Source organism: Camelus dromedarius, chromosome 12 (assembly GCF_036321535.1).
Source record: "Camelus dromedarius isolate mCamDro1 chromosome 12, mCamDro1.pat, whole genome shotgun sequence".
Classification (NCBI taxonomy): domain Eukaryota; kingdom Metazoa; phylum Chordata; class Mammalia; order Artiodactyla; family Camelidae; genus Camelus; species Camelus dromedarius.
Genome location: NC_087447.1, coordinates 36669106 through 36681736, shown reverse-complemented (window position 1 = coordinate 36681736; position 12631 = coordinate 36669106). Strand labels below are relative to the sequence as shown.

The window sequence follows — 12631 nt, the reverse complement described above, 5'->3', positions numbered from 1 at the left end:
TAAAGCAGACACACTTAGTGACAGATTTTAAAAGCTTACCATTCTTTGCTGAGACGACAGAACGCTGTCCCAGTCAGCATCTTGTTGAATGGTATTGACAAGTGTTGGTAGCTCCTCAGAGTGAGGTTTGTTGTGCATTATGGGGTGCAGAGGCAGATGGGAGGCCACATGTTGATCACTGCCCTCTTCCTTTTCTCTTGAGGTCAAATCTTGGGTCATCGCTTCCTCTCCATCAGCTGCACAGGCAAATGGAGAGGTGGCTTGCTTGGAAGACATTCTTCTGCAGAAAAAAGGAAACAAAATGGATTTTTTTAAAAGACTGTCTGGTTTTCTGTTATTGAGTTCTATGAGCTGTTTGTATATTCTGGATTTAAGCCCCTGTCAGTCGCATTGTTCGCAAATATTTTCTCCCAGTCCGTAGGTTGTCTGTTTTGTTTTGTTTATGGTTTCCTCTGCTGTGCAAAAGCTTGTAAGTTTAATGAGGTCCCATTTGTTTATTTTTGCTTTTATTTCTATTGCCTTAGTAGGCTGACCTAAGAAAACACTGCTATGATTTATGTTAGAGAGTGTTTTGCCTGTGTTCTCTTCTAGGAGATTTATGGTATCCTGTCTTACGTTTAAATCTTCAAGCCATTTTGAGCTTATTTTTGTGTATGGTGTGAGGGAGTGTTCTAACTTTACTGATTTACATGCGGCTGTCCAGCTTTTCCAACACCACTTGCTGAAAAGACTGTCTTTTCTCCATTGCATACTCTTGCCTCCTTTGTTGAAGATTAATTGACCGCAGGTGTGTGGGTTTATTTCTGGGCTCTCTATTCTGTTCCATTGATCTATATTGCTTATTACAAGAGAAATGCAAATCACAACTACAATGAGGTATCCTCACACTGGTGAGAATGGCCATCACTAAAAAGTCCACAAACAATAAATGTTGAAGAGGATGTGGAGAAAAGGGAACCTTCCTACCCTGTTGGTGGGAATGCAATTTGGTGCAGCCACTATAGAAAACAGTATGGAGATTCCTTAACAAACCAAAAATAGAGTAATCATATGATCCAGCAATACCACTGCTGGGCACATATCTGGACAAAATTCTAATTCAAAAAGTTACATGTACCTCAATGTTCATGGCAGCATTATTTACAATAGCCAAGACGTGGAAGCAAACTAAATGTCCATCGACAGATGACTGGATAAAGAAGTTGTGGTATGTGTATGTATGTATGTGTATATATATAGATATATATCTCCTACTCAACTACTCAGCCATAAAAAGAATAAAATCATGCCATTTGCAGCAACATGGATGGACTTATCATACTAAGAGATTATACTAAGTGAAGTAAGTCAGACAAAGACAATTATCATATGATACCACTTATATGTGGAAACTTTAAAAATGAACTTATTTACAGAACAGAAACAGACTCATGGACATAGAAAACAATCTTATGGTTATTAGAGGGGAGGGATAATTTAGAAGTTTGGGGTTAGCAGATACAAACACTATATACAAAATAGACAAACAGCAAGGTCCTACTGTATAGTGCAGGGAACTATATTCAATAGCTTGTAATAACTTGTAATGAAAAAGAATATATATATATGTATAACTGAATCACTCTGCTGTACACAAGAAACTAACACAACGTTGTAAATCAACTATACTTCAATTAAAAGTTTTTAACAAAAAGGGCCATCAGTGACAAAAGAATAAGCCATCCCTTATATTTCTCTAATTCAGGAAAAAAGGAAAATTCTCCAACTTCAGATATGTTTACGATCCACTCTAAACCACTGAAAGAGAAATCTTAGCTTATCTGTTCCACTTTTCCTCTTTGCTTTTAAAAAACTCAGCAAACTTCTTCCCAGCATTGCTGCATATTTTCTTTCTTACCAATCCACAAATGAAATTTTTATGGAATAAGTTTTCTTAATGTATAGTATATGTATGTGTGTATTTTTTTCTCCCAGCTCTCTCAAGAAGCTTATAATCTTATTGAGAGTGATTCAGTTGATGGCTAGCAATGAAAAAATAAAATGAATGAGTGAATATATAGCAAATGAGCCAGTTTGGAGGATGATTTAAAATTACAAATAATGAAATTTCTCTTAGGCTCTATGTAGGAAGAAAGGAAGTCTAAGTAAGAAAATATAATCAGGAAAGTAAGTAATCTATGATGAAAGTCCTAAACAAATTTGGTCCTGACTTCTCAGTTTACACCTTGTATTATGAGTACTAGGCCTAACACTGTTTAGTGTCAATCTGATCCTTTTCTAAAGAACTTCAAGCTGTGTCAACTGCTGTAACTAAACTTTTAAGTGACATATTGATTAACTGATAACATTAGATTAGTCTTAAGGCAATTTTGTGACATTTTAACTAAGTATATGAAATAACTATGCCTTATTTCATATTAGAAAGTACATATGAGATTCAAAGCATTTTCTATGAAAATAGTAAAATGTCTACTATGCATGATATTTTTAAAATTCCAAAAACAAATACCGAACTTTCATCTATGTATCCACAAGTAAATATCAACTACATTCAGCACAAAGTCTTCATTCTGTGCTTCCATATATAATCAGAAAATCATGATTATTAAGCAGAATTTCAAAACTTTTAGAATATTACTTTATCAAGACAATTTTCTTAGCAAAATGTTTAGAAATAAAATCACCAAAAATTTATAACTTAAAAGAAGAGACACATATTTTTCTAAAACTTTACATTATTTTTGGTTTAAAGTATCTTTAGCTCTAAAATTGCTGTGTAACGAAAGGAATAAAATCTCCACCTTAATTGCTCTTTAACATTAATTGATTTCATACCATTTTTTCAAAAATGCACAAATCAGTTAACATAGGAAACCACATGAGCATTTTTCAAATCAGCAAATCATTAACTTGCTAGTACTGTTTCTACAGACAAATAAATACTGATTAAAGGGTCTAGAAATCTGAGATTAACAGTTAAATTTACAAATCTGTCACATGCTTTCATGAATATTGCAGTGAAGGAAATATCAAGTGCAAAGAAAAATAATTAAGTTAATTCCAATTTAAACAGTAGTTTTTATGTAGCAGCCCATGTTTCACATAGGATTTAACAGCTAATGCTAAATTTCTCACAATTAATGAGGGGGCTCAGATTTAGTATCCTACAGTGAAAAAAATTAATATAAGATCAGCTAATCTAATTATGCACAGTTCTAAATAAAAGTATTAAAAGCTTTTGAAGTGCTTTGAAACATATTAAAATGCTGATACCTACTTACAATAATCATTCTACAAATAATAAAAATGTAATCTATTAGACTTGATACTAGTAAATAACATGGAGGAAAGAAAGTACAGAAGTATGTCTATATTTTCTCTGAGGAGAAAGAAATGAAATGTTCTTAAGAGTACTACAGGAAAGAGTCACATAAGTATATTCTTGACTAATTTTCATCAATACGGCCAAATGGAGAAATGTATACATACTTAGGGAAAATGATACCAAAGGATGTTTCTTAGCATACAGGAATCATTCTAGAGCTAACTTCATCAGCCTCATAAATACTATAGTAAAACCAGGCAAATTATAACTGTTCTGCAAGTTTATCAAGAGCCTGCCATAAACAACAGGAGTGTTTTCATAGTTGAGATAACAATACCAAAAATGTAATCATTGACATTTAAAACAAAAGAATGAACTTACTGCTGCTTTTTAAAATAGCTAAATACAATTGAAAGTCATAATGCAAAACTCAGAGTGACTCTAGTTCCCCAACAAACATCCTCTTATTATAAAATAACTTGGCTCCTTCCAATAGCAGTATCTGTGATTGTTACTTCAGTATAAATTAATCATGACACAAAATCCAAAATGAAAAGTCTCTTAAGAATAATTTCAACTATAAACTGCACCAATGAACAATAGAGCACAATTCTAATTAAACACAACCATGCAGCTGTAAAAATAGACTAAATCTGTCCAAAGCTAGGAGTTGAGTTTAAAGGCTGGTTTGTTAGAGTGTTTTCTTAAGGAAAGCTGGGCCCTCAGTCTTAATCAGCCAATAAATTATTTCCTGCAATTACATTAAATAGAAAATTATCTTCAAATGGGGAGTGTTAATTGAAAATCAAAATTCAGAGGGAAGTTTAGAAATTACACGCTGAATACAATTAGTGAGGAAAGGCTTCACCTCTACTTCATCAACAGTCTTCTGGTGATTCCTCCAGTGACCATTTAGGAAAGCTACCAATTTATAGTATCACACAATTTGTCTTTTACTTTGCACCTACAAACACAAATGTGTATCAAGGTTGCAAATAAAAGATAGGCTGCCAAAAAAAAAGTAATATTAAATCTGACTGTTCACTCTCAGTTCACACCATTGTTTAGGGACAAGGAGGGGGAGAAAGTAGGACAATAATGGTTAAAAACCAAGGAAGGTATACTTTACTTCAAAATCCCTCCCTTTAGCAAAGGAATTAATGTTGTTTTTTTTTTTTTTGTCCCAAGAATACTTTTCCATTTCATATTTTATTTAATTTCTTGTGTTTACTGTAGTTTTCAATAAGTTGTTAGCAGAGAAAAAGGTGATCTTTGTTCTTTCAGCTAGGTATTGCTCCACTGTGGGCACTTCCTTTTGATAAAGTTGTTGGGTCTGTTTCAGGTTTGTTTTTTGTTATTTTTGTTGTAGTTTTTTGTTTGGATGGTGGTTTTGCAGTATTTTTAAAAGGAAGATGTGCACAAATTCTTTTTAATGAATAGTTTATTAAATAAATCTTAAATTTACTGATTATTAGATTCAATTTACTGATTTTTTTTGCACAATTATTTTATTATGGAACACTTTAACTTACTGATTATATCCTCATTCATTTCATTTCTTCACTTTAGCTTTCCCTTTTACTAGACCAAGTAAACCATATTCTAGAAGCTACAAAGATACTTGATTTGGTAATGCCTTTACTATCATCACTGCACCATGGCCACTCTCCTTTAGAAACTCATAAATCAAATATATATTTGTTTCAATGTTTTAAAATATCACATGGGACACTTTTATTTTTAGTCCTCATATCAGTAATTTTCCATTACAAAAACTTTCACCCCCAGTGTATTAGAATAGCATCTTACTTTAGCTGCTTCCATGTACAACTAATAAGCAAAAGAATTAAAATCCTTGTGAAAATGGTCCATTTCTATGTGACTCAACTTTGTTTTATTTTTGCACTGTTATAACTTAAAAATCATTCAAATGAATTGTTTTTTTAATTTGTATTAAAAAAATCTCCCTAGTTATACCCCCTGAAAACAGGGGTTTATAATGGAAGTGCTGACACAACCCTAACTAAAGCAGCGCAAATGTTGCCGCTATAATACACAAAATCAAGTTCTATTATTCTAAACTATCCTCGCTCATGGGATTTTTCTTTACTGTGCTCCCAGCCAAACTGCTGAAGCATGAAAAATTTAAATGCAATCAAATGCGCCCAATTCTACTTTACTAGAACAAGTGTCTACAGTGGTACAATCTTAAAAGGAGATGCAACAGATTTGTTTGGTGTTTTTTTTAACTGTTTATTTATAATACAGTGCATTGGAGATAAAATAAAAGGGGAAATTACACTCACATGGTACCAGTGTATTGACTACACAGAGTACATTATAATCAGAGAGAAAAACTACATTGTCAACTTATCACATTGGTTAAACAAGATGGTTTTCTGGGGCATAGCTATTATCAAGTAAAACCTCCAAAGAGAATTACAAATCTTTGGGACACATAGGACTAAATTCCCATCATATGTTCCCTGAGTGTGAAATGTCTCTACCCAGCAGATCAAGTGAATTCCCAAGACGCCAGCCATTGGGAAGAACATCAGGGCTTAGGACTTTTGAAAATGAGATTGTAGGAAATAAAGTCTCCAGTAATTGATAATGTTTTCTAGGAAGCCAGTAGGAGTGCCTCTAGGAAGATGATACTTATTTTACTCCAAAACCCCACTATAAAATCTGAATGTTTAGGCCATTACCAACCTACTTAGACAATAAATTTACTTTATGTTCTTTAACAAGAAATCAAGATTAGCTGGTCCAAGATTTGATAAGTTGGTGAGAACTAAATATTAAGTTAACACATTAAGTCCTCTATCTCAGAAAAATCATATTTTCTAGAATTTTAAATCTTTTTTATTTGATGATTTTTTAAAATGGTCATTTTTATGTTTAAAAGTTAGGATTATTTTAAAACAACTTTCTAATAAGGCATAGCCATTTGAAACTACTTCTTTTTTCTCTACCATTGCTAGAAAGAATTCACCCCAAAACTATCATTTGGGACTTACACAATTATCCAAAGGAGCCACTGAATTTATTAGAACAATATTTTTAACCTGTTTTTTTCTTAATGTTTTCATTACTTCTAAGATTATTATCAAATGGCATTCACTTTTTAGGAGGGTTACATTTACTCAAAAGAAGCCCTGTTTTTAACATAAAGCAACATTTTAACAGTTGGTTTACTTTCAGAAAAAATTAAAAATTCAGGCCAACATTCACATTTATTTTTGCAACTCAGCCCCAGGCTACCAAGGTAGACTTACTTCAGTCAGATAATTCACTGTTAATTTAATGCTGCAATTGATCTGATACTGAGAAACAAACAACTAATTTTCAAAAAACATAACACAGTGCCTCTCATTTTAAGGAGCATGAGTAACAGATATGTTCAGCTGCCAAAATGCACAATACCCAGGAACCCCTACAAAGGATGCCAGTCCACCCAGCCTAGGGCAAAGAATGATTTAAAAACCTTCTTCCGGTACCTCCAATTCCCACGTTTAAGTATTGGGGAAAGGGTGGACAGGCCGGGGGAGGGACTCTAATTCCAGACATTAAAATGAAGATATCCCTTTAAAAACTTTTCCCCGCTTCATTCAGGTAACGCCTGAGGGCTGTTATTGATTCTTTGTGTTGTTTTATCCAGCACTACCTCCTATCCCTCATTCCACCTCCAAACTTCCCCAGGCTTCTGCCAGGTTTCTCTCTCTTCCATCTGTTTAATAAGTAAATGAGAAAATTCAGTGAAAAATAAGGCAGATGCTTCAGAGCTACCTTGGAGAGTTAGAAATCTATCTTTTAAAGTTCATAGTGGCTCTTTCTGAGCATACATGGTAACATATACAGACAATATCTGTTCGAAGAAAACTCACTGATTTGAGTTAGCTGTCAAATCAATAGAGATGAGGCAAACGAAATATGCTTGAAGCCCTTGAAGTATGTCTAAGAAGGGGGCTTAAATTAATTGATTTGACTTATCTAAGGCTTCTAATTTTTCACACCAGAGCTCCAAAATTGTCTTCAAAGGCCTTCTGAGGTTCTTACAAAACAGGGACTACCTGGAACAGATTCTTCTCAAGTCATCAAAGTTTGTGTTTCTAGAGTTTATATTTAGCTGACAATATTGCTGTCACTTTATATAGCTTAAGACTGTTCTTTGGACTAGAGCTCATATGTCTTGGAATGCTTTGACTCATGAATTGTTTCTCCTGATAATGTTACATCACGTAACCACCTCTGTCTAATTGGTTAGTATCTGCTGGAAGAGGCCGGCAACCACCCTAATGACTGGCCTGCCTGACTGACTGCCTATGGAAAACCTATAATTATTACATGTGTCTCTGAGTATCTAGTTTCTTCTCGGGATCGAAACAACTTGCCTTCATGCAACCTCTATCTATACTTTTTGCTTAATAGAAATAATACTGAATTTTTCTCACAACTTATCTACCAATAACTTGTTGAGATTTTTGCTCTGGAAAGCCAGGCCTAGAATATATAAATAAAATCAGTTACCTAACAATAAGAGTGAAACCACACAATGGCTACTATAAATATACACTAACTAAGAGGATTTTAATCAAGCACAATGACTTTATAGCTCAAATGAAAGACCTCTATGTAGCCTGAGTAAAGAAAGCTGTCTAAAATAATAGCAGAATGAATTTATTTATTTATGTTCACTTTGAATCTCCTCTTCACATGAAATGAGAACCATAATTTTTAAAGTGAACACTAAACATATCTTTGTCAGCTTGAAACCAATCTACTAGTATGGAAGCCCAATTACAGGATAACTTACCCAATTATCAATAAAAATTATAAACCAGAACAATAACTTCTCAGAGAGAAAAGAGTAGGTAGGAAGCTGTCACTATACTTTTCCATTCTCACCTCTATTTTCACTTTTTAATATTGCTAGAAAAAAGGAAAAAATAAAAATCTATACTATACTGTTTCAAAAAATGAAGGCTCACACATGGTGACAGTGAGCAAAGCTACATAAAGAAGCTGATCTCTCAGGTTCTCCTTTAGCTAAATAAAGCAAGCCAGCAATTCCTCTCTTTCAGGTAATGAAATAAAATATAAATTTGGGGTTTCTATCAGATAAGAGGAAGAGGGCCAGAAAGAAGAGGAAGGGGGAGGGGGAGGCGAAAGGGTGGGCTGGAGAAGGGAAAGGGGAGGGACGAAGGGGAAAGAGGAGGAGAGAAACAACCGTGGCTTTGCAGTTCATTTTCAGTTTGTCTACTTAATGAAAACCTCATTGTACAACACTGAAAACCATTTCCAGCAGGCAAAGTATTTCTGATTCAGCAGAGGTTACACAAGCATCAAAGCAGTTAAATATAGGTGCCAAGCCACATTGCCAGGAGCTCTTAGTACTGTGAGTTAGTGTTACCTGACAGCTTAGTGAATATAAAATTACTTGTTTCTCCAATTGAAGACAATCAAATTGTCACCTTCCATTGTAATAATGCACAACTAGTGATCAGCAAAGTGCAAACATAATTACCATGAAGAAAACAAAAAATCAAATCTAAATCTCTCCACAGAGTAAACACATCTATCTGGCTTCCCCCAAAAAGGAGTGCATTTGAATGCTGAATGCTATGATGCAATCTTTATTATTTAACAGCAAGATTTATTAGTCTTACATTAAATTAAAATGGAAAACAATAAGAAAGACCAATTAATAAAAAGTGAATACAAATACCAGTAAGAGCACTACAACTTTCCAGACAGAGTATAGACCTACAAATTGTACCATTGCCATTTGAGACGATAACGTTAAATGTATGTTAGCAGCACAACCATTATAAAAACTACACTTTCAGAGATTTCTTTCTAGCCTAGAAACCTTTCAGAAGGTTGAAATAGACAAGTAGTATCCAAACTCAAAAGCTTTTGTCTTAAATTTTCCTTAAAAATGTTATGCTTTATTATTGTATTCTAAAGTGGCCTGTATTTTTGAGGTTGAAATTCACCTCACAAAATTGATTTAGGATCTCTATCCAAGTTTAGAAAAAGAACCAAGCATAGGGTACATGTCCACAACTTTTTTTTACTGAGATACTCAGCATCTGGAATTTTGTCCAAATTTGGTGGCCAGATTGGCCCACTATGAAAAGTGATTTCAGTAACCCAAAGCTGGGTTAGTATTAAAGTCCTGAAAATTTGACAGAGTTCTCCCATACCCTGAAGAGTCCTAAGATGTAAATACAGATGTTGCTCCAAACAAACTTCTTTTTTACAAGCTCTCTTGGTAAAGTGATTTTCTATCTCTCTAACTCAAAATATAAAATATTCAGATTTACATCATTCCTTCCAACATGAAAAACCTATCTTTCCTATTTCAAAACACTCCTAACACAGGAGTTTTCTTCTTTCATCAGTAATGGTCTCCTTTTTGTCAGAAAAGTGTATCTTACTGGTGGCTAATGCCTGATATTCCATTTTTACCTGATATCGCTATTCTAAATAATTTCATTTGTAATCCTCTAACACAAAAATGGATCAGTTGAAGGAGAAGGGGAAGCACAGCACCAGAGAAAGTGGAATGAATTAGGAACAACATAAGATTCCCTGGGCTTGAATCTTAGCATTTAAATTCAGACATTTGCAATTGGATATATCATTCCTTAGAATAATGCTTTCATCCCTTATAAACCTGAAATGGCAAATTAATCTCACATTTGCATTCTTATTCTACCATTCCTCCATTTTATTAGGAAAGTGTGGAGAAAATGGTGAGATGAAAGCACTGGGTTGATTTCATGGCAAAATCAAAAGCAGAATAAGGATGAGAGAAACAGGAGACAGGGAAAGACTGAAGTCTAGTTGTAAGTTTTATTGTGATTTGAAATAAATTTCTTACCAGTAAGAGAAGTCTGGATGTGAGAAATAAGACTGTTTAAAAAAAAGGTCTTTTTCCTTCACCCTGCCAACTTTCAAGTAATATAATAAAGTTTTTTTCCCAAAGGACCCTACTTATAAGCTTAACACAATAAAAACTTCCTTGAAAGGGGGGTTCAATCAGTATTTTTTAACTTCAACAATGAGTAACTTTTATGTTCCTAAAATTATGTTCCTACAGAATATTCCTTATAATATAGTAATAATAAAAAGTATCTGCAAGAAGAAAAGGAAACTTGTTGTCAGAGAATGTCTTCCAGACCCAGGGAGATAAATGCTTGCATAAATATTATCAAAAGCTTATAGTAAGTGGAAGAAAAACAGAAAACATTAGACAATTTTGATTTTTTTAAAAAAAGAAGTTTATGCTATATAATCCATGAATATAGGGATCATGTCTGTCTTATTACTGGATCCCCATGCCCAGCGAGATGCTCAACACATTGCAGATAATCAATAACATTGGAAAGAAAGAGTGAGGAAAAATCAGAGGGAGAGATAAGCAAATAGCTTATTTTTTTAAATTAACGTGGATAGATAATTACAGAAAATGCCACTCACATGTTAACGCTGCCCACCCAAACATTATTCTTTCTCTCTATTCTTTTTACCAAAAGTCTCATTCCTTAGCATCTAAATCATCTGATTTTTATATCTGTATCTTCAACAATGATCTTTCTCTCACCTCCCTGAAACACAACAGTCCTCAACTGACTGCTAGACATTAATACCAAGATGTATTGTTATGTCATACTCAACAAAACTTAAAATTCTTCAACACCTCATTCATTCACACACAGAAGAGCATCAATCTCAGAATCATCCAAGTTCAAAATATGAACACTATATCCATCTCCTCTTTTTTATCCTTGTTCTTCATTTCCAGCCTGTCATTAAGCTCCACCAACTCATTCTTAATGTTTCTCACACTCATACCTTCTTACTATACTCATAATCACCTTAGTACAGGGCCTTATTACACTTCATGTCTAGACTCTTGCAACCAATTGTAAACTGATTCCCCTCATTTCAGTATCTCCACCTCCAAATCAATCTTACTGTCACTCCCACTATCAGGCACTCACTCTCTTGATCAAGAAAAATCAGTGGCTCTCCCCTGATGGACAGAAAAAGTCCAAACTCTTGACTTTGGCATTCAAGGCCCTCCATCCAGATCCAATCAATCTTTCTAGACTTATCTTTTAGTGTCTACACTTTAACCTTCTACTCTAACGAGACTAATATACTCAGACTTCACTTATTGCTGCCTCCCAGTCTTTTCTCTGCCTGCCTCTCCCGACTTCCTTTGTCTTCCTTTTGTATCACTAGGAAACCAACTGAGCCTATTCCAAGTAACTGTGATCCACCCTTCTTCTAATCAGTTCTAATGAGAGCTTTGAAATTTTATTTTTTATATAACCCATTCAACACTTAATGCATATTATCTTACACAATCTGTTTAAAATATATGCTATCATTATATTTTTATGTGTAATCCCAACCGAATTACAAACTTTTCAAGAACAAGAACAAAACACCAGGCCCCTCTGTATTCCCACAGCACCTAGTACAATACATTGCACAAAGAAAACACTCAATAAATATTTGCCTAATTATATAATGTTATTAAATGAATAGGCAGAAAGAAATATAGGGTATTATATTTAAGCAAAGGATTTAAAGTAAAGTTTCTAGATGTCTGTGCATAACTTGGTTTTCCACAGATGTCTCCTCTTCCCCCACCCCATGGCCAATAAAATTCATTTCATACTTTAAAAGTTCTACATATTCAATGGCAAAAGACAAAAACCAAAAAATCATCAATCTACACTGTTAGAAACATTCAATAGATGGATAGATGCACAGGCAGACAAAAGGCTATGGATGGGTGGATGGATGGATAGATGTTGAAAAAATACAGTAGTATTTAGAAAGTACCAGTCCCTGTGTTGAGTACTGCTAAATGTATTATCTCACTTAGTTCTCAAAACAATTATAGGAATTAGATAATTTCACTATCCCTGTTTTACAGATAAGGAAACCAAGGCACAAAAATGTCTATTAAAATTTTTTTTAACTTGGCTAAGGTCATGCCTAGTACATACAGAAGGCAAAATTTGAACTCAGGTGGTCTAACTCCAGGGCAGATGCTATTAGAATGAAAGATAACTGACAGTCAATCTAAATTAAATGAATTATTAACTACTTTCAATTTTCATTGAATTTTTCTTTACTAGTTCATAGCCCATTCATTTCAAGGTTCAGAGAAGTATGAAATACAATTTCTACCTTTCAGCTCTTACCAGAAAAGCCATATCAAAAGCATCAGATACAACTGGAGCTGTTTCACTACAAGAATAGGTGCGGAGGATAGCCTTA

The 12631-nt window shown here is 33.9% G+C and overlaps 1 protein-coding gene across 16 annotated transcripts in view; it reads right to left on the bottom strand.

The window, feature by feature from the left end:
- The window catches only part of SOX6 (SRY-box transcription factor 6), a 556086-nt gene that overhangs the window by 331933 nt on the left and 211522 nt on the right, over positions 1-12631 (bottom strand). For all 16 annotated transcript variants that reach the window (XM_064492548.1, XM_031459958.2, XM_064492549.1 and 13 more), the window contains one exon: positions 40-280. In XM_064492548.1, the coding sequence (XP_064348618.1) occupies positions 40-276 (237 nt within the window). In that variant the 5' untranslated portion in view covers positions 277-280. The remainder of the gene's footprint in view (positions 1-39; positions 281-12631) is intronic.